Source organism: Atta cephalotes (assembly GCF_000143395.1).
Source record: "Atta cephalotes unplaced genomic scaffold scaffold00023, whole genome shotgun sequence".
In the NCBI taxonomy this organism is placed as follows: Eukaryota; Metazoa; Arthropoda; class Insecta; order Hymenoptera; family Formicidae; genus Atta; species Atta cephalotes.
In genome coordinates this window covers 185,146-208,352 of record NW_012130087.1, presented here as the reverse complement: position 1 = coordinate 208,352, position 23,207 = coordinate 185,146, and the positions used below count along the sequence as shown (strand labels likewise).

The 23,207-nt window shown below is 35.2% G+C and overlaps 4 protein-coding genes across 4 annotated transcripts in view; 2 read left to right on the top strand and 2 right to left on the bottom strand.

Moving 5' to 3' along the window:
- LOC105619777 (golgin subfamily A member 4-like) overlaps positions 1-5,870 on the top strand; it is a 6,581-nt gene extending 711 nt beyond the window's left edge. Inside the window, 8 exon segments of the mRNA XM_012201293.1 lie at positions 405-574; positions 645-3,822; positions 3,825-4,259; positions 4,299-4,664; positions 4,825-5,141; positions 5,312-5,341; positions 5,464-5,766; positions 5,847-5,870. Of these exon segments, the coding sequence (XP_012056683.1) occupies positions 405-574; positions 645-3,822; positions 3,825-4,259; positions 4,299-4,664; positions 4,825-5,141; positions 5,312-5,341; positions 5,464-5,766; positions 5,847-5,870 (4,823 nt within the window).
- Positions 5,871-6,622: 752 nt separating this feature from the next.
- Positions 6,623-7,610, bottom strand: LOC105619775 (transmembrane protein 177). Its single transcript, XM_012201292.1, has 2 exons — positions 7,480-7,610; positions 6,623-7,400 (listed from the first exon to the last, which is right to left on the bottom strand). Exons 1-2 carry the CDS (start codon positions 7,608-7,610, stop codon positions 6,623-6,625), a joined length of 909 nt encoding a protein of 302 aa, XP_012056682.1.
- Positions 7,611-8,005: 395 nt separating this feature from the next.
- Positions 8,006-11,541, top strand: LOC105619774 (anaphase-promoting complex subunit 2). Its single transcript, XM_012201291.1, has 8 exons — positions 8,006-8,080; positions 8,594-9,032; positions 9,137-9,372; positions 9,447-9,627; positions 9,733-9,958; positions 10,061-10,245; positions 10,475-11,020; positions 11,102-11,541. The coding sequence occupies exons 1-8, from the start codon at positions 8,006-8,008 to the stop codon at positions 11,539-11,541; spliced, it is 2,328 nt and encodes a 775-aa protein (XP_012056681.1).
- Positions 11,542-21,189: 9,648 nt separating this feature from the next.
- The window catches only part of LOC105619773 (protein held out wings), a 39,507-nt gene continuing 37,489 nt past the window's right edge, over positions 21,190-23,207 (bottom strand). The window contains exon 7 of the mRNA XM_012201290.1: positions 21,190-21,275. Within this exon, the coding sequence (XP_012056680.1) occupies positions 21,190-21,275 (86 nt within the window). The remainder of the gene's footprint in view (positions 21,276-23,207) is intronic.

Here is a 23,207-nt window from a genome sequence, read left to right as displayed (position 1 = left end):
GTTTACGGTTACGGTAACGTAGTAGTAAGTAAGTTAAGTTTTAGTTTATTAGTATATAGTGTGTGTGTATATATATATATATATATATATGTATATGTATATATATATATATATATATATATATATATATACATATTTTCAAAAAAAAGTTNTATGATCAATAGATTGGTAATACATTTTGTATGATACTTTAGGCCTGTTCTTTTTGAACAAGTTGAACTTGCATAACATATCTTTCCTTCTTTTCTCTTCACATTAGAGAAAAAGAGAAAAAATAAAGTTCAGCTAAAAAGGACAGACTTCTTTTGTAAATAATTCTATATATATGCAGTATTACCTTGTATATATTATATATGTTCTGTACAGAACAATTTGGTGACAGTATTGAATTTTTTATTTTGCAGAAACGCCAAAGAATACTCCAGTGAAGCATAGTTTCCAAAATGTTGACCTCATGTCGCCGTCTCCAAATCGTATGGAGGTCTCGAGACGATCTTCAGTGAGTAGTATCACCAGTGACGCGTCCTCTTTGTTTCCAATGTACGAGAGTCCTCCGAATCTTTATCATTTACAGGTTTGTCACTTATAAATGCCTATTGGCAGATAGCTTCTCTCTGACAATTCTGATAGTTTTGCTTTTGCAGTCGGATATAGATCAGTCGGCTAGCGAAATGGACGATAATATCAGTCCTCATCTTGATAGAGTTACGAAGGATCAGTTATATTCCGCTTACAAAAAGGTGCAAACCAAATATCACAAGTATCGCGGTAGATATACGGATCTGGCTACACACTATCGCGAATTGGACAGAGTGAAATCCAGACTGGAATCTGTATTGGTTGAAACACAAGACAAGGTTCTAAGAAGAATAACCGACCTAAAGGAGCAATGTCAATTAGAACAACAAGCGAAAGCACACTTAGAGGATGTACTGAGGAATGATATAGAAGAAAAAGATCACATCATAAATACATTGAATACAAAGATAAAATTGTTACAATCAAGCGGACCAATTTTAGACAATTCAGTGTTGGAAGAGGCTCAACCAAAGGAGAATTCTAAAGAAAACCTAATCGATTTAGCAAATGAAACTAATGACGAGACTAACGCGCTATCGGTAGAAAATACTCAGTTAAAGGATAAGCTAAAAAAGCTGGAAAGTCTCGTTTTGAAGTACAAGGAATCCTTAAAACGTAATAAGGAGAAATTTTTGGATGTGATGAAGGAGAAGAATATTTTGGAGAACGATCACGAGACGCTAAAGAATTCCACTGCCGAGAAAATCAACGTTACGGAAAGTGAACTGAGTGCGGCGCGTATCCAGATTGAAAAACTGACTGAGCAAATAGATACTTTGCACAAACGTGAGGAAGAATCAGCGATTTCGTTAGCTGAGAATAAACTTTCCGTACACAGAGAACTCGAGGAGAAAGAGGAACAAATTAAACAGCTGCGAATCGACCTGAAATATGTGACGGAAGATAAAGAAAATTTAAACGAGGCAGTAGCGAGATATAAGGCCGATTTGAGTGAACTAAAATCCTTGCACACTGATTCGGATAAAAATGCGATAGAGAAAATTGAAGCAATAAAATCTATGCAACAAGTGGGAATAAAACATTACAAGGAAGTCGATCATAGTGAAAAGATTAAAACAGAAGACGAAAATAAACTAGACGAAATAACGGTTCGTTTAAAAGAAAAAGAAATCGAGTTACAAGAACTACAAGATAAATTGGACGAAATGGAAAAACAAAATATAGAATATAAATACGATAGAACATCTATACAAAGTGAACTGGTTGCTTGGAAGACCACATATTCGGATCTGAGGGAAGAATATCAAGCACACAAGATTATCGCAGAAGAAAGACAAAAAGACGCTGACTCGACGATTGAGAAACTGCAAACGACAGTACAAAGCGTTGACAAAGAATTGGAGAACATGAGAATCGCGTTGATCGATAGGGATCAGGTGTGCGAAAATTATAATAAAAAGGTGCAACAATACACGGGCATGCTCGAAGAAGCTAAGAATAAATTGACCGAACAGAAAGCAGAAATCATATCGCTGAATGATAAATTAGAAAAGTTTTCAGAGCTACAAGAAGAATTGGAGAATAAAACAATCGAATTAAGCGCGATACAAAATGAGTTCGAGCTTTGCAAATCTACGATCGATGACTTTAAAAACAAAGTTCAAGCAGATAGTTCAATTATAAATTTACTGAAAAAAGAGAGAAGCGATTTTATAAATCGTCTTATTTATTATAACGATTGTATACATCGTTTAAAGCAGGATTGCATGGTTGTAAAAAATGTCGTTGCAGAGGAGTTCTTAAATCAAAAGGCCAAAATATTGGACGTGAGCGTGATTCTTGCCACATCTTTTACAAAACTCGAAGAAGAGAATATAACACTGAGATCCGAAATAGATGAATTGCGTTCGAAGATAAAAGATCAAGAACAGCTTATACTCAAAGAGACAGACTTGCAATCAGAATTTGTGCAAGTTGCGAATCACAAATTCGTACTAGAAGCGGAATTGAGGAAAAGTAACGAACGACTGAAAGAGATGATGCTGAAGAGTAACCAATACGATGAACTTAATACGACGAATAACAAATTAATAGCAGAGATCGATAATCTCAATTTTAAAATTCACGATCTGAAAGTGGCATCACACAAATTAACGCAATCACAACAAGAAATTAAGGTTCTACGAGAACGACTGAGGACATTAGAGAACCTTGAATCTGTAAATCATGCGTTATCTGTTGAGATTGACGATTTAAGGGAAAAACATGCGCAGGCTAGTCATGCTTTTAAAAAGATAGATGAATTGAACGTGAAGTTACGTGAGGCGACTGAAGTCATTAATTTGTTCAAATCGGAAAACAGCAATCAAGATACGTTGCGAAAAGAGCTGTACGCCTCGAGATTGGAAATCGCTCGCTTGAAGGAGGATCTGGCTGAAAAAGAGGATGAGATAAAAATTCGCGATGAGAAACTAGCAAGCGAAGAGGAGCATGTCGCCCATTTAAAATCCACATGCGACAGTCATATACAGACAATCGAGGAACACGTGAGGAAGTATCTAAACTTGGAAGCTGAGTACCAAGCGACGAGGGAAAATCACGCGAAAGAAACTACTGAATTAATGGAGAATAACAAGGTATTACAGGAAACAATAAACGTGAAACTCGTACAATTGAAAAAGATGAAAACTGTTAAAGAACGACAAAGTAAAACAATTGAGGAGGTAAAAACTGAGCTTGATCAATCAAAGACTCGGCAGGCAGAAATGTCCAAAATGTTGGAAACTTTCGAGAAACAGATAGAGTCGCTGAAATTAGAAAATTCTCAACTTGTGGCGATTACCTTGGAAAACAAAGATCTGAAAGATCAGCAAAACGATCTTCTGAGCCGTAATCAGAAGCTTTGCGAAAATGATAAGGCTCTGAAGCAGAAAATCTCAGATTATGAGAAGGAGATTGAAGAATTGCGGAAAACAGTGAAGAATTACATGGAATCCTATAAATCTCAGCTCAACAATCAAAGCGAGAAGGCAGAACGTTTAAGCAACGAATTAAGTAATGTTAGTGCACAATTAGAACGTAAAGATGCGGAATTGAATTCATTAAATGAGAGATTAGTGATGAGTGAAAAAGAATCACAAGAAATCAAAGGAAAACTTGATGAGAGGGATGTCGAGTTGAAGGATAAAATTTCCGAATTAGGTACAGCTATGACAAACGGTAACGTCATGAAGGAAGAAAATTTACGGCTTTGTGCAGAATTGAGGACGCTAAGAGATGAAGTTAAAAAATTAAAGACGTGGAAGAAAAGAATAAAAAGCTGAAATTAGAACTTAATGATTTAATCCAAAGGAATTCTGGCGCAGAGACAATACGTTCGGAGAACAACATATTGATTGCCGAGCAAAAAACTCTGAAGGACAGAATTGCCGAGTTAGAAAGAGTAAAATCTAGCAGCATGCAGTTGCAAACTCATGTAAATAATTTACAGTCTAAGATATCTAGTTTAGAGGTCTTACGTATGGAAAATAGTAGACTGCAGTCGGAGATTGAAGCTTTGCAGTCCGCGAAAAATTCGTCGCCGGAAGTGGGCGCCTTGAAAGATACATTGACGGCGAAAGACGCCGAGATAAAATTATTGGAAGATAAAATATCCAACATGTCACAAGAGATTGGAAATTTAAAACGATTTTCGCTCGAAATCGATGAAAGGAGGAAGGGTACAGACTCATTGAGAAATTCGCTCGCGTCAGCGGAAGAAAAGATCACCGGTTTACAGTCAGAAATTAATTCTCTCATTCGGACAAACGATGCGTTAAAGAAAGAATTGGAAATTATCCGTAAGGACAAAGACGCGAAGGGCCAACTCATCAGTGACACGTTGCGCGAAGAGAATAAGAGATTAGAGGCCCAGCTCGATGAAGCGTTGATTACATTCCAAGCGAAAGAGACGCAGATGCAACTTGCAAATAATGAACTAAGATCGCAAACCAATCAACTGAGGGAACAGTTGAAGACCAGCGAGGAGGAACAAGGCATGAGGTTGAAGCAACTGGTGAAAGAGTTTCAAGCTCAGTTGCATGACAAAGAAGAAGAACTTCAAGCCGCGTTAGAGAAACGTTTCGGTAAGATGCTATTTTATTTTTCAAAAATTTTGTGTGTGTGTGTGTGTGTGTGTGTGTGTGTGTGTGTGTGTGTGTGTGTGTGTGTGTGTGTGTAGTAGTAATGAAACAAAAATATTTAAGAAACATTCCAATATATAATCGGTATTTAATCTTTGTGTAGATCGCCAACACAACTACGAATCGAATCTTGTACAGCAATACAAAGAACAATTAAAAGATTGTCAAATAGAGTTAACAGAGAAATCTGAGCAACTCGAGAGTCTTGTTCTAGAGAAAAAAGATGTGGTAGCAGAGAAGGGAAAGGATATTGATCGCTTGGTAGAAACCATTGCGCAAATTAAAAAGGAACACACTGATGAAATAAAAGAATTAGAGAAAAAGTGGAAGGCTATAGTGCAGCAGAAAATCGATAATCTGCAAGTTAAACATGAGGACGAATTGAACGAACTAACAAAAGAGTGGCAAAACGAAAGAAAGGTAAGTTTGCATAATTTGAAGGTATAATTCAATTTAACCCTATATGTATATTTTATATTTATTTATTTAGATATAAATTTTTAAATGTATGATCATTTTATTTATTCATGCATGTTTCATTTTTTTTTAATTAATTTTTTAATTTTCGTTCACATATTTCGCATTTTCAGCCTGATGCACAAACTGATGCAGCTTCCGAGGTAAAGCTTCATTTCTTTTTATTTAATGCCTACACTGACTGCTTTTTTTCTATACATATTTATTTTACATAGCACAGCTGTTTTAAAATTGAGAGTTCTGAATAAAGTGAAATTTTATACAGGAATTGGAAAGTACTTCTCGCGTGGCGATGGCCGCGATACACACGAGCACCGGCTCGATTCACACTTTGCAACAGACTCTGACGTCTCAGAGGCGAGAACTCGCGGAACTTAGGAAACTGGTCAGTTTGCGACACGACACATTGGAAGATTCAACGGAAATTGAGTATCTTAGAAATATTCTGTTCGAATACATGATGGGAAGAGAGACGATGGTGCTCGCCAGAGTAATCGCTGCCGTTGTTAAGTTCGACCAAGAACAGACTGCGAAGATACTTAAGAAGGAGGAGGATAAGCTAACTCTGGTAAGTAGTAACACGAACTGATTTCTCTATCTAGCACAGTACATATACATCTTATATTCATGTTACGGATCTTTTTTCAGTTTGGCTCGCTTGGTCTCTCGTAGTCTGAAATGTACAACTTTTCTGTATAGAAGAATTCTATAGGCAATTGATGCGTTTCTCTGCCCGAATATCATATGTTTCTATAGGCCGCTCCCGTGAGAGCTTTACCTTCGGTTTTATATATATATATAAAAGAAGAAAATAAGAATTTGTACAAATTAGCAACAATATGTAATATTTGCAGATTTTTATAAATATTAATTTAACAAAATGTTATCATATGTGATAAGGCTTATATAATATAGAAATATAGATAATGTATAAAATGTGTCCTCTTACCTATAACTTCTGTAAAAGATAATTATATGCTGAAATACGCATTGGAAATATGTACCATCTATGATGAATGCTTTTTACGTTAAGGAAATGGCAATATTTCGTAAGCACAATAGGTAGTCTAAGGACTAATATGCATATATATATATATATATTGTAATTAATAATATATATTCCCCAAATGAATACTGTTTTTCAAAGTTTATTACGAATATCGCATCTTATCACCAACAACATTATAAATATATATTTACATTAATCTTGTTTATACATAAATTTCCGATCGCACTAAGTACTTCACGTTCCATTCATTTTAGCGCGTACGAAATAGTTAAACCATGCAGTTAATTACGGAAATAAAAAGATATATTTCGAAACTATAAGACATACTAGATATCATTAGAATTTTTATTATTCAAGGATATGGTCAACATAAAAAAAGATGTTTAAAATTTTAGATAGGTATAAAGAAATCAATTTATTTCATACCTTCCAAGTTTCGTAGATGCGAATCGAAAAAATCCTTCCTATGAGAAATTGGCACATGCTTCAGTCTCAAAAAATTCTCTTCATTTCCGTGAATGGTATATATACTTTTCCCATCTGTTCCAAGGAGAGTCCTCAAAGCTCTGTTTCTACTTAACGTTTTTTCGTAAAATTCCTGTCCTCCCTTGATATATTTGGTTCCTAAACGGCACAAAGCTTCATCGTTCTTTTTGTCAAGCTGATAACTTCGATAATCCTTTACACCGAACCAAAATATTGCACCAAATAAGGTGAAAGTCGTGTAAAGCGTACGTCGTGCTATCGCATTGCCTTCGCGTAGTTTATATCTGTACGATATAATGTTGTAAAGGGTCCATAAGGTCCCTATAGTTAAAGCCAGCAAGAGTGAATTAAAGCATGGCTCCTCTGCCTGAATTCGCAGGATTTCGCGCGCTATTGCAAATTTTTGTGCATCCTCTGAGAACGTTACTGCTTTCAGAAAAGCCTTCGCGTCTTGTCGCGTCCAGTCTACTGGCTCCTCCTTGATCTGTAGGCTCTTGTGAAGCTGCTCTACAGTATTGGTGAAATTAATGGGAATTCCCAGTATTGCACCATATTTAGTACTGAAAGTACCAGCATGAAGCAAATCGAAACCAAATACGCTGACGGGTTTTATAGCATTCTTAACGTCATCGGATAGTTTCAAGTCGCTCATTACCTTCTCAATTATCTGCTGCACTTTAGAGCTTAACGGCACCTCTTTTCCTAGTCTATATTAGTTTATAGAAAAAAGGGATATTAAGTCACTTGGAATAAAGAATGGGAATCCTAAAACCTTGCATTACTCACTGGTATGTGGCCACCATATATTTATACTTTTTCAGGAAGACAGTGTGTGGCATAAGAACTGCATAATATCCAAATGCAGTCGCAGTCACACCCAGAATCACGTTCCTGTACTTGAATGAAAATTTATTCATGCTTACACTGCAATTCTGAAAATAAAGATATGTACTTTCAATATTTATCCGCATCTCTCTGTTGGCGACGTTGATCGATTTTGATTAACTTAATTTACAATTAATATAATTTGCAAAGTTATTTCCAGTAAAACTTCAGATTGTTAAAATATGCTTTTGATTTAATTTTTCGATGTCACATGCAACGAAAAGAATTTATAATTTTATTCACGTTGATGAAATTATTTGACAAGTTAATCAAATTTGATCACTATAATGTATAAAAGAATTCCAAAAATTCTGTTTTACTTCTCAGTTTACTTTCTCTAATCGCGAACCATAACCTAATCTAACATAATTACCCGATTATAACCTAAACTTAAACTAGGCAACGTTGCTCGCATGTGTTAGTAAATATGGCAAAGATAGAAGAGAAGTCGATTAATTTCTTCGAGCAGTTAGAACGTGTATTTCCAATAATTAAGGGAAAGGTACGTACAATATATATTGTACACTGAAATCACAAATTTGTTTTTTTGACAATGGAATATCTTTTATGATATCAACGTTAATACTACTGTATGAAATCGTAACCTCAATATAAATACGGTGTTCATGTCAGAACTGTAAATAAAATCTGAATTTTTAAATATTTGACTAATAGATGTACAAATATTTAATATTATTTTAATAAATATTGATAAATTGCAATTAATTCTATTTTTGTAGTTCTGCAAGACTTTAAGATTTTGATTATCTGAATAATTAAACACTTTATTGTTAGACTTGAGATGACAATTATTTCGGATAATTTGGATATCATATTTAAAAATTTAGCTCTGTTTAAAGACTATTCAGATTTATATTTGTTATTTTTTAAATTATGTGTTATTTTTAGATTAAAAGGGTTACAATAATTTAAAAAAAAAACAGTTTATGTGATATGATTCTCATTATCACAGAGACATATAAAAGATGCTTGATAATCTATTTTTTTTTCTTAGATTCAAGAGGAATGCACAGAGGAGGAATTTGCGAATTTAGTGGAAATTATACAATTCGTCAAGACAACAGAATATATCATAGAGGTTGTGATTCATAACATAGAACAATACATCCGTTGTCACGTGGCGCCGACATTCTGGAAGAAATTTGAGTATACGGAGGATAGCCAACGGGGTTTTGAATTGTTCAAATCTGCTGTTGATGATCTGTACGCCAGTCTCACAGAGTTTCTGCCGATTCTAAAAAAGCTAGAATTCTTAAGACAGAACAAAGGCGAAACGTCAAACATTGACAATAGTATAGATATAGAGGCACAATTCAAGCTCATTGTGAGAGCGACGTTATTGAGCCAATTACCTCTGTGTCATGAATGTATCATAGAACATTTTTACAAAATTGCATTCAATGTATTTTGTAATTCAGATAACTCGTCACAAGGTAAATTATACAAGTTTTCAATTCATCTTTATTATTTGTATTATATCTGTGATTTGCGCTTGAGAAATATGGGAAATACAATAGAAATATACTCTTTAAAATAGATATATCAATCAGCGAGATCCAGTGTACAGGATGTAGCCAGGAAATGGAGAATTGTCGATGTCAGATGATAGTTTATATGTTTCACGAAACAAATAGAAAATTAATCGAGTTGGAATTATTGGAGAGACTTGTGGGAAATGTACTCACATCGCTAATCCATATTCGTATTAAAAATCATGTAATTCAAACGTGTGATAAGACATTTGATGTATCGCAATTGATCTCTTTAGAAAATGTATGTCTCTCTCATTATATAATCTTACACAATTGTATAATAATGACAATGAGTTATAACATTTTATGTTTTAGTGGCTCGAAACTGTTGTGATGAATTGGTTAATAAGAGTTTATTCCGGTGGTTTCTCGAAAACGGTAGCACTTAGCGATGAAGTTCGTAACGCCATAAACAAGTTCAAACAGAAACTATCTCATTTTCTGTACGAAACATACACTAATATAAGAATCGATCATCTATTTAATATAATAATAGGTACAATTTTAATTAATATATCTATAATCTAAAGTAATTTATTTATTTATAAAGATTTATTATTTATTTGCAATTTATACAATTATGTGCTATATTTTTCTCTAGAATATCCCGAGTCGCAGCCTGCGGTGGATGATCTCCGAGTTTGTTTAGAAAGAACTGATAAACGGAAGGTTCTGGTTAAGAATTTGCAAGAAGCGATTAAAACGCGGCTCCTGCATGCTGGTGTAAATACTCCAGATATAGTAACCGCTTATATTGCTGCGATCAAAGCGCTCAAGCATCTTGATCCAACTGGCGTTCTTCTAGAAGCTGTAACGGAACCTATTAAGTGAAATCCCTTGTTTTGTCGCATCAAAGTTGCAATTCATAATGTGAATTTAATATAAAATGTTAAGAAATAGTTGTTTATCAAGTCCAATTTATCTTTTAGGTGCTATTTGAGGAGTAGAGAAGACACCGTACGTTCCGTCGTTAATAGCTTGCTTGATGATTCACCCAGTGAATTAGCCGACGAATTGGTGAAAGGCGAGTGCTTGCAGCTAGATGATGGTTCGGCGGATGATGAGACTGAAGATTGGGAAAAATGGATGCCGGATCCAGTCGATGCTGATCCCGGTAAACTGCAAAATTTCCTTGTATAATTGACTTTAGCGAAAAAATTCGTGCTGCTCTATAAATCACATTTATTATTATATTCTATTTTCGAGGGATTGGATTTAAAATATATATTCTTCCAAATTAAAGAATTGAAATTGAATCATAAAAAGTTCCAAAATTTATATACTCATCGAAATAAGATATTTTTATAATGAACTTTTCTCTCAATAAAAATTTATTTTTCTAGCTAAATCGACACAGCGTAAAGTATCCGATATCATCTCTACGCTGGTGAATGTTTACGGCAGCCAGGACTTATTCGTCAACGAGTATCGCACATTGCTAGCGGATAGACTGCTTTCACAACTCAACTATCATACCGAACGCGAGATACGTCACTTAGAGTTATTGAAGAGACGATTCGGAGAGAATCAATTGCATTACTGCGAAGTTATGCTGAAAGATGTTTATGATTCGAAAAGAATAGATGGTAACATCCATTCCGATACCAGTTACAATTTGCAGAGGGAACTCTTTCCCACTTCCGCGCTCATACTATCAGCGCAATTCTGGCCGCCGTTCAAGGAAGACTGGAAATTGAAATTACCAAGCATCGTGCAGAATCAACTGAACAAATATGTGAAGGCGTTTGAGGCCTTGAAGGGAAATAGGACGCTCTGTTGGAAGCCTCACTTAGGAAATGTGAGCCTGGAAATTGAATTGAAGGATAGAAAGCTAGATATAAACGTCACACCGGTGCACGCAACAATTATCTTGCACTTCCAAGATAAAAGTAAGAACACGTTGATTATTTGTCGAATCGAAACGCAAATACATGATGAAATAGTTGTTCTTAAATTAAGTTATTTTGCAGATGAGTGGACTTTGCAAGAGCTGGCGGAGGTGATGCATGCACCGGCGACTGTTCTTCGACGTAAGATAGCATTTTGGGTATCACAAGGTCTTTTGAAGGAGACTTCTAGTGATGTGTTCGTTTTGCAAGAGGAAAGTACATCGAAGAACCGTTTATCGACAGACATCGTTGAGGAGGAGGAGACTGAGAGTGCAATGGCTTCAGCCAGCGATCAGAGAGAGGAGGAGTTGCAAGTGTTCTGGTCGTACATCGTTGGAATGTTGACGAATCTAGAATCATTGCCAATAGAAAGGATTCATCAGATGTTGAAAATGTTCGCGTCGCAAGGACCGGGTGCTGTCGAATGCGGCTTACCAGAATTGAGGCAGTTTCTGGACAGAAAAGTTAGGGAACACCAACTGTTACTCTCCGGTAGTTTCTATCGATTACCAAAGTCATAAAGTGATAAAAAGATTTTCTATTCTATACTATTTGTACTAATTGTAATAATAAGAAAATAATTTATCTTATGTCAAATGATATTTTTGTACATAGAAGGATTTCTTTTAATAGAGAAATAAAGCTAATGTAAACATTTCGATATGTTTTGTATGAGATTATGAAATGTCCATTTACTTTTTGATAACTTATGCATGTATATCAATAAAATGGAAATCTTATTTATATTTATCATTTCTTTCAAGTGTCAAGGAAGTGTCGAGTATTGAAAAAATATTTTTATTACCGTTCATCATAGTATTTATACATATTTGTATAAACTATTTTATTTGCACTTTCAATGTAAATTGTGAATTTTCTTCGATAAGTAGCGTACAGTATACTATGATTCGTAATCAGATCTTTCCGAGATTTCAGAAAACAGAATTGCTTTTCATTGTCACTTACACATTAATATTGCCACATATCCTGCACATATATCAACATTAAAATAAAATATGAAACTAAAAAATTATCATATACAATAAATTTCGGCAAAAAAACTATATAACTATAGAATAATAAATGTAAATTCGCATGCCGTAAGATCTAACAAGATTTTTTTGCTTGCACATATATATAATTTCTTATATAACTTATCTGAATACATTTATAAATACGATAACAGGGTGTAAACAAATCACGCCTGTGTTTACTTCTGCGGTAATAATAATAATAATAATAATAATAATAATAATAATAATAATCTCGAAAAATTATAAAAAAATAATAATGAAGATCGAATATTTATGCGCCATATAGCTTATATAATATAATTGATAAAGCAGTGCAAGCTGCAATAATATTATACAAAAACTATATATAATAAATTATGATAGAACGCAAATATTAAAAATGGATTTTCTTTCCAAAATCATAACAGATAATGTATCGCCGTTTGACGCAGAAGTAAATCACAGTGGTATTTATTCATACCGTCCGGATGTTCAACTGAGTCAGTGCATATGTATAATACATTATGTGTATACATGTGTAATAATTTACGTTCTCAGGCGCATATATATATTAAACAGAATATACATAAAGAGTGTACATATCTGTTCTCTATATAATCACGCTCGCGAATGCACATATATATAATTCGTATATTATAATCGCACTTAATAAAGAACAATGATATTCAAAATATTTCGTTAAATCAATTATTTACGTACAATAATAAAATATATATCGAATATATTTGTTTTTTTTTACGTTTTGAGAACTTAAGTAGATTTCAGATCACTCTTAAACATGTGTGCGTGTATATCTTTCAACGCTTATATATACATGAAGGACCGAGCTATCGGTATACCTAAGAGGGACTCCTTGGACAAAAATTCAAAAATATCTGTCGAAAGAACGAGTATAACATTTGACACATGAATGACTATACAGAAGTTATATAATGCGTGCAACTTGATATTCTTAATCGTTACATGTACAATATGGCAGACCTAAAAAGTGATGCAACTCTCTAATATAATGATAAAGTCGACATTAAGTAAGTCACTCTCTCACGCAAACACTCTTTGCTTGTATGTAGACAGAGATTACATACATTTCTTTTGTTTATATTCATATACATGTTTAATATCTTGCAAATAATTCCGCGATGTCAGAAAGTCATAAGATCTCGCGATACTTCTGTTATTCTTTTTTTTTGCCGTTTTACCTGATAATATCGATTTTATCGATATTTATATAAATACATATACGTATCTGTTCGATAATCCTGCGGTTAAATTATAAGGTTTTTTCGCAAAGTTAAAATGTGCAATTTATTTCACGAATCTTGGACGCATTTATCTCAACGCATTTTGGATGACCTGCCACTTTTCTTTCACCATCAACGTATTACACATTGACGTACTAGAATATTTCTATGCGAACAGCACTTCTCTTAATACTTTCAGTTGAAACAATATGTACATGTAGCTCTCTCGTGCATCCGCATACAACGCATACTTTTAAAGCCTTATCTTCGGGATATTCATGATTCTAGCTATGGATGTTCCTAATAGTTCTTCTCGCAACTTAACGAAAAAAACTATTAGGAGAACGATCTAATCGGCATTGTCCTTTTCTTTCTAGGGATATACATATCGCGTGAAAGTTAAATTTTGATTGCACAGTTCTAATGCTACTACATAGAGTCTATCGATAACAAAGCTTTATCTAGAACGGTAACGCGGCTACGCCGCACTACGTTAACATTACATAAGGCACATTTATGCGAGAGAGTTGTACAGAATTTCGACAATTTCTCCGACGTGAGAGACGTGTCGCACGAGAAAAAAGAAGAAGACACATTGGCATCAATTGTGATTTTCTTTGAAGAACTTCGCGAGTTCTCGCATATATTCTCGTTTGTGTTTTTTTTTCGCGCGACACTTCCTTCAGCAGTTAGTTCTTAAAAATGCGCGTAAATATATGATTGCGTTTAAGTTATATTAACGTTGTCACATTCTTTTGCGCTGCCATCTCCAGAGACGGGGAGATGCCAGCGTAGTCATAAGTACTGGGAAAAACGCGAACAACATTTCATCGCTGCCACGAGAAGAGAGAGAAAATAAAATACTTCGGAGATACATCGCGCGCGTGCTACAATAAAATTCCCCTCCCCACGAGGGAGTAAAAATAACCGATAAACTAACGTTCATACTAAAAACTATTGCTATTACCGCTAACGTTGCACTGAATTCAGATTTCGCATACCTGACTCGCGTCCAAAACAAGTTTGGAATAGTCCTGCGTTTTCTTTTCGCAAAAAAGGCGTGCGGGTATTCTACATAAAATATATAATATATATTTATGCATAAATATATAATATATAAAATGTATATAGGGTCCCAAATCTCTGTATATTATGCTAATGCACCTCGCAACGCTATCGTTTTGCGAAGTGAGACGAATTATATTTGTGCCATCAACGACACGAAGTGGCTCGGATTCCAATCGGCGACGACTCCATCGATCGCCGAGACGCGTGGGAGAAACTAACGTTTCCGAACATTAAGAGGATACAGGATGATGGATAAGCTTGACGAACGGGGCTGGTGACGCGGACGGACGGCGAAGGTGGTCGGCTGGTTGGTGAACCGATCGAACGCGGGATGCTGTTCCAGAGTCCAGGTGTTAGCACGGGGCGAGTGGATATCCATTGTTAGCACTCCAAGCCTACAGGCCACGGGCAACCGGGGTTAACAAGAAAGAAAAGAAAAACAGTTTGTTAGTAATCTGATTATGACTGACCGACGTTAACATTAAGTATCTAGTAGCTCGCCAGCTGAGAGAAATATAGTTAGTGGTGAAAAGCAACGCTTCCACGTTTCTCGTGCGCGCGTCGTACATGATATATAATCTGGCAAATAATAGATCTGTTAAATCGATATCAAGTTAAAAAATTTCTTCCAATATTATTTCATGCGTTAGAGTTTCAATTCTTCGTTCACGAGCGAAAGAAGACTAATGATCGCGCGAGCACTCGATCCGAATCAGGAAGATTCGTCCGATGATGAAGCATTGCTTTGCACCGGCTACTTGTAATATTATTAGTGTGAAGCATTCGATTTGTACGCGTTATGACAATTAATAATCCAACGGATTCACGCGGAAAAAAACGAACGTATCTAGTATCAAGCCAATATTAACTTCGTTATCTCGAATGTCCATGACAATTAGACCCGTTCGTTTCTGCTCGTGATACCCTCCCTGCGCGCAAAAAAAAAAACGTACAAATCGATGGATTACACATCGCTGAAATAACTCGCGTCAGGCTGGATGCACTAGTGAATGAGGGCACAATGCTCTGTCGGTTTCTAATTACATACTCCTCAGCGATCGCATTTATTGAAACCAGTCGTCCAACAAGCTTGTTGTTTCACTTTTGTCGTTAATTTTATGCGATATACTTTTGATGTTAATGACAATCAAAAATTGCGATCTCGATTTAATAAAATAAACATATAAAAATTTCGTTGCAGTCGCAAAAAATTTAATTAATTAATCGACCGCTCACTGGTGCATCTACCCTGCAGCATTTGTAAAAGAACGTAGCTGCCTGTATATGTCAGAATATCAGCCAAACAAAAAAAGAAGAAACGATCAAGTGAAAAGAATCGATGATCGATCACTATCTGTTAATCGCTACCATTACACACGTACGTGGATTGCGTTATTTCCGAATATTATAGCGATTTTTCAGACAGGCAGCCTGGGTGTGCACCTGTCACCACATTAGCACCGATAAATGAGAAAGATTACATAACGAAATTCCGATTACATAGTTACGATGGTATTATTTTATAGATCATTATTGATCTTTAGTGATTAATGTCCCATCAGCAAGCAGGTGTCAAAGGCTCATGAGTGTTGCATGTGCCATACAGGACAGATATTTGTAGTACAATTCCAGGCATTCCTTTTTTTTAAGAGAAGCATATTATTATTAATAGACGCTATTAAACAGATCTGTTTATACAGTAAATATAATAACGTGAGTTGTGTGGATCGAGTGATAACTGGAGATTCGACGAGAAACTCGCATGTCAATAGGAGAATGTGATAGTAGAGGCTGTTTTCGATTTTAAAATGTTTAAAAAATTTGATAGACGAATGATAAATTGCAATTATAATGCATATGTCTCAATAAATAATAATTTGATTGATCTGTTGATAATTCGTACATATTAACGATAATAACTATCATTTAATTGATAATAATGAAATAAATAGAGTATATATATATATATATATATAAATAGAATATATAAATAGAGGATAATACCACAATAAATAGAAAAATAGTACTTTGATTATTTTCGAAGTCATATTTTCATCAAAATTTAAACTTGCTAATATCTCATTTACTAATATCTCATTTAAAATATTTTATAAGGATAAAGTAACAATATGCTTGACGATACTATATGCAATAAAATATTGTAAAATATTTCAAATATAAAATTAAATAAAATCAAAATAGGCAAGTTTATTTGAACTTCTATCTATAGTCTATAATTTATATTAAATTATTAAACACAGTTTCATCGTAGAACCATCCAATATGGATTAATCCGACATTTGTGGAACATTCTTCATGTAAATATGAAAATATTGTGTATGCATGTATTATGTAAATTAAATGCATGAATAATTTTTTTGAAGAAAATAAATCATTTTAAATAAAAAATAACTCAATATCATATGATTATATTAAATTAAAATCTTTATAAACAATCTATGTTACTTAAATCATCTAGAAAGTTGTAAAAAATATGCAAAATTTTTAAAATTCTTTAAAATTTAAAACCGTTTCTATTCCAATTCGTAAAAGAAATATAAAGTGTCAGATTTGAATAAAAAAATTCGTACTAACATATCAAATTCATATACACTGTTGCATTCTGTATGTATTGTATTTATGCATACATGATACATGCGCATATACAAATTGATACGAAAACACGTCAGAAAACATATAAGAAAGGAATATCTGCATAAAAATTGTAAGCAATTTTTATTCATGACAAATGTTTCACGAAGAATAATTTTCGGGTCTCGTACATATTCACGCATCTGTATTTCATTTGTACGTGCGTGTGCATGTGTGTGTTGTTGTGTGTGTGTGTGTGTGTGTGTGTGTGTGTGTGTGTGTGTGTGTGTGTGCGTGTGTAGAGCATTATTGTTAATTTTATTTTATAAATAAAGTGGTGCAGTTGTGCATCTTATATAATGAATGAAATTGCGTCTATGATAAGGAATGTCAATTATGTATAAAAAAAATACTTGTTAGTGAGAATAAAATATGTAAAAAGGACGGGAGAAATGCCATCTCCGGCAGCATTGTCCACACTTTCGCGGTTTACTTTATTTCTTTTCCTCTTTTTAAAATCGAACAGAATCGCGAAAAGAACGTAAAAAATTAGTGCGGAAGACAATCGTTTTTATAATCGATTCATTAACACGATAAGAACGAGGCAAAAAGCAACCCAAATAGAATACAGAAGGCATAATAATAAGGACATCATCATGATCCCCATTTGTTACTTGTAAGTAAATTTTTAAGTATCAAATGATGACGTTTTGTAATATCATTACGACTTAATTATGACTCCGTGTTCTACCTGAGAAAATGGGAAGGACAAAAAAATTAAATTTTTACTCGCGTGCGTCTGATTTTCCCGAGGTATTCATAGTCTACTCTTTTTTTAAGATTGTCTTAAGTAATGTCTTAAAATGCAAATTCAGTTCTGTGATTGACTTACGACATCTCAAGATTGTATTCAAGACAAACCGTCTTAACATATAAGAACTGATTGTGAATACTGGTCTAAATCTGTTGCGACAATGACAATTTATCACGATTTAAACGACCGGATCGACGCGTTGCATAAACCTTCGCATCGTACCGCGTTACCATCCCTTGATTTCTCATTCGCACAACGGAAATATGTATTCCTTGGGAGCAGGCAATCTATTAATGTCAGACAATTTCTGGATTGACGCCCTGTGTTTACGTGGGGAAATCTTTTATAATAAAACGAGTATAAATAAAATCGTCGAAAGCCTTGAGAGAGGTTTCGTGGAATTTTCCGATATCTCGATAGTATATATTGTTTTGGAATTCTTTGCTAATTGCGCATTATTGACCAAGAGACAATACTCGCGTCTACACAAGTATCCGCTACAAACATCCGCTCCGCAAACTCACGCATATCCGCGCTACGCCTCGATCTTATAATGAATTTACATTGAGAAAAGAAAAGGTCGATGAAAAATAATAACAGAGATAATCTTCCGGATTTCCGTACCAAGAACATAAATTCTTGTGGATCTACGTAAAAGCGCGCGTGTGACCCTCGAGATTCATGCAGCGAGCTCGTATTTTACAATTTTCCTCTCGGCCGCGAATTTAATTATAGATTCGGCCTGACGCAAGGTGTTGTTCGCGCGCTCTATTTTCACCCGAGCGAATAATCCTTCGTCGCGATCAAAATTGTACGTCAAAAGTAACTCAAGATATATGTAAAAACCCATGGAGGAAGTGCACACCCACGATCGCAATTCTGACAATCGCGTCGCAGGTATTACTTGATGGTATCAACAACTAATTGGAGTCTGATTGAAACCGTTCAATATTTCTCGGACTCTGTCCAAAATGTTTTTGCATCTAAATTTCGAATTTTTTTCCACATTTGTAGGATTTCCTATTAGTGCTTTTGAGCCAATTTACTTATTTGTTGAATTAATTATTAAATATTGTAGCTTTGATTTCGTCCGTTTGAAATCAATATCGGTTTTTCAATTATTTTTTAAATAATATTTTTTTAATTTTAAAATGTTAATGTTTTATAATGTGTTTAATGAAAATAAAGAAATTATTTCATCCCTATTAGTGTCTCTTCAAGAGCTTTATTAATATGTCCCCAATTTGTGTGCTCATCCGCATTCATTTTAATTCATTTCAATATATAATTACTAAGACAGATAATAGATTTAATATAAGCTAATAAATCGTTATTTTAATTATACTTATAATTTCAATTTACATAATACAATGTATGTTTTCAATTTCACTAATAAAGACAAATTAAAAATCTTGGATTCGCATAAATTGTGATATGTATCCTTCCCAAAAAATATTTACTATACTTTAATAATTAAAAAAATAGATATTTATATTTTGGTACCGTATACATTAATAATTTAACTTAATACAAAAAATTAAACCTCTTATTTATTTGTGCTAGTTTTCTTTATGGCTTATATAAATACAAAGACACATTAATAGAAACAAATACAATAAATTACTTATTTTGTTATTGTTCAAATATTTATCTTTTATGCGTAAGTAAGCTTTACAGATATGTGAAAAAAGAAAAAAAATATCATTGGCTGCATCGATCCTATCCTTCGAACAAGGCGGCAATGCTCGCGCGTGTAAAACTATCGACTTAAGTCAGCTCGAAAGATCATGGCGCAGTGCGGAACGGAGTTCGCGTTTGATTTAGTTGTACGGCTCGTTTTAGATGCATAAAATGCTAAACGCGCTTTCGACATTCCGAACGCTTAGTACCTGATTCCTGCAGCGGCCCTAAGCCGAGAAACGAGTCTTTCTCTCTCTCTCTTTTCTTCCAACTCACATTAATCCGCCTATGCGTGATTTCTCTCTCTCTCTCTCTCTCTCTCTACCTCTCTTTCTACCTCTCCCTTTCTTTCCCGTTACCCCGTTACTCATGTACTATTATGGCTAATGAAAGTTACGTGGCTTTCCACCATCGGAATGGTCCGGAGAAGGTGTGACCTATATCCCTCTTTCTCTCTTTTTTTTCTCTTTTTGATAGGTAGGGATACATATGTATTGCATTAATCAATTCTTCCGTCACGGTCACCGGAAATCTATCTGCATATGCATACGTGTGTAAACGAGAAGTGTTACTTCAACCGATGAGACACAACCGATGTCGATCGGTGCGGCGTCAGGTACACAGGACGAGACGCGCGCGTGCACACACACGCACGCACGCACGCACGCACGCACGCACGTACGTACAACCACCGTTGCTGTTGCCCGCGCTCGTGGAGGTTCCAGTCCAAGTGAAAGCTTCCCGAATAACAGCACATTCGTGGAGAAGACACGTGTGAAAGACCCATATTTTCGCCGCGGCTTCGTGCTTCAGCACGAGCCAAAAACCGAGGCGTGTGTTGTGCTGCGCGAGTCTCGTCATATATAAACGATAAAAAGCTATATATGTATATATAAATCTCTTGTCGGAATGATCTAAACACGTTATCATGCTCTCTAAAACTTTTAGACTGTCACTCTAAAGAGTGAAGTCTCACTCATAAAAATTGAAAATTGAGAGAAAATTGAAAAGTAAAAAGTTAAGCCACTCTTTTTCAAGACTGGCTTAACTTTTTACTTTTTAAAATGAGATTCCACTACAAAGTGTTTAGAGAGTGAATTCGAAATTATTTAAATAGATAGCTCTCACAGGTTTATCATAAATATACAACAAAGTTATTAAGACATTAGGTGTACTTAAATCAAAGTTCAAGGAGTCCGCTAAAACAGAAGTAAGTCAGGTTGATATAAAAGATTCGTCGAAAATAAAACTCCAGCAAATTTGAATTTGACTTGATGCCATGACTTCAATTTTTTTCTTTTTCAAGAATAAGATTATTTAATTCCCTTAAAAAAAAGAAAGTCTGTGACTTTTTTCTACTACAAAACCTAGGCAAAAAATTTTTTACATCAATCTATATATAGTTTTAGCGATCGCTATCGTTTTCTGATTTAGAAGCTAAGTAACATAAGTCGCTTCGTCACGAGACGAGAAAAACGCCTCGATCATTCCGACGTCGAGACTGCAAGGAAGATGGTAAAGACGTTGAAGGAAAAAAAAGATAAAAAATAAAAGGACAAAAGAGAGAACTTAATTGATTGCCTGAGCAGACACTAACCTTTCCGCAATGGCGCGGGAACAGTGCTCTGTTTTTTCTTCTCTTTTTTGCTTTTTCTCTCTCTCTCTCGCTTTCTTTTTCTCTCTCTCTTTCTCTCTCTCTCTCTCTCGCTCTCTCTGTGTACTCGCATCGTCTCTGTATGTTCACGAGAGAGCGCCGGCCCTTTGATAAGGGTGCTCGCGGATCTGACCCAGGTGCCTACGCTGCTTGGCGGCGGCCGCCGCTGCGCCTGTCGCCAACATATACACAGCATGAGTATGATCAGCAGGATCGTCACTTCCGGCGCAAGATCACTTTTTCTCTGCACGGATCCACAAGGGATCCGCGCTCGTCCGCCCGTCTCGGCCCGCTAAAAAAATCTAGAATCCTGCCGCTATTATCAGTGTAAAAAAAACGTACATCGGGGAGGGAGAAACCCGTATCACAAAGAATATTTTTCCATCGTACAGTATTTATCATCATTGGTATTTACCGGTACTAATTAATAATATACTAGTAAGGAAGAATCCTTTCTTCTGTTTTCTTTGTGCAACGGGTTCCGGCGACGACGTCGCTACGACGTCAACGAGACGAAAGCGGGTTGTTTTGACTCCGCTGAACACGGAAGAAACCACCCCTTCCGAAACTGATCTGTTCGTGGCGACGTCGTAGGATTAACTCTTAAGTAAGCACATGGGATTAGAGTCACTTCTTCTTTTTAATCTCCTGGATATATTTCCAACTCACCTAAAAAGGGTTACATAACCCTTAGTAAAAGGCAAATCAAACGATAGTGTTTAGTTTCCTCGGGAGAGAGAAGCTCCAGAGTCACTTCAATCGCTATATGATTCTACTGGTGCGCCTACTTAAGGGTTAATGCTGATCGTTACCTCCAGTCTACGACCGACACGCGAGCTCACAATCGTCGATGCAATCATCCCTTCACGACTATGAACACGAAGGACGCGAAAGCTACTAAATGCCTGAAATACGCGCGAAAATACTGCGAATACGGTAGAAATACTGTGGAAATATGATAACGCTCATACACTCTAAGGATGTCCTTTTTTATTCTCAGCTTGAGCATCGCGAGCGTGGAATATGAGACACGTCACTCTAATTCGATATCGAGATTGCTCTGATTTACTGTTTGATATTGAATAACTGAAATAGAATTGAGTAATGGGACTTGGAGGCACTAGATTAAACTCTCAAAGACATGACTTCAAGGATAATGAAATCAGCTACCGATTTCACATCGTATTAATATCTACTCACGTACAAAGTACCTTGGGATCACCTTACTCAAATAACAAATTGGATTGGACGCACCAGTGCGAACTGCATATTAAAGCATATTGATTTAATTTGAATATAATAGTAGAGATGTAAAAGTGACATGCAAATATTTCGAATTATAAAATATATATTTTAGTTAACAGTATAATAAAATGTGATTAATGATTTCGCAATTTATACATAAGCACATATTTTTACGTTATTTTGTGTACTAATCGAATTACGATCTTGTGCACTAATATGCATTGTGCATCCAATCGAATTAAAAGAGTCGCATTCATAGGCGTAAATCAACCTGAAAATCTAATTTGAGTTTGGTTTAAGTCAATCTTTCATTCATCAAAAACACTTCTCAAATCACAATTAATAAATCCGATTCAAACTTTGAATCAAGTCTAGTTCGTCTGAAATGGATCAATCACGGATAATATACGACTATAAGTACAGACCTAAAAGACATCTCGATAGAGCAGCGATAACATTCGACACGCGATCGTGTTCCACGTGCCCGTCCCGATCTCTCGTGAGCTCGCGTTCGGTCGTACTCTTTAGGCAAACTTGCCTACCAGAACACTGTAAGAATACTGTAAATTGTCAGTGAAATCATGCGTCTCTGAAACTCCATGTTAAAAACTTCCGCCTCGGCAAGACGTGACTCCATCGGAGAGACACACATACTTACTTACTTACTTACTTACTTACTTATTTACTTATTTACTTATTACCTTACTTATTTATTTTATTACTTATTAAACGAATCTATCATATAGATATGACGTCTCCCTTATATCGAGTTTGTATCTAGGTACCTCGGAGAGATTTTTGCGTATGCGTGTACACACACACACACACACACACACACACACACACACACACACACACA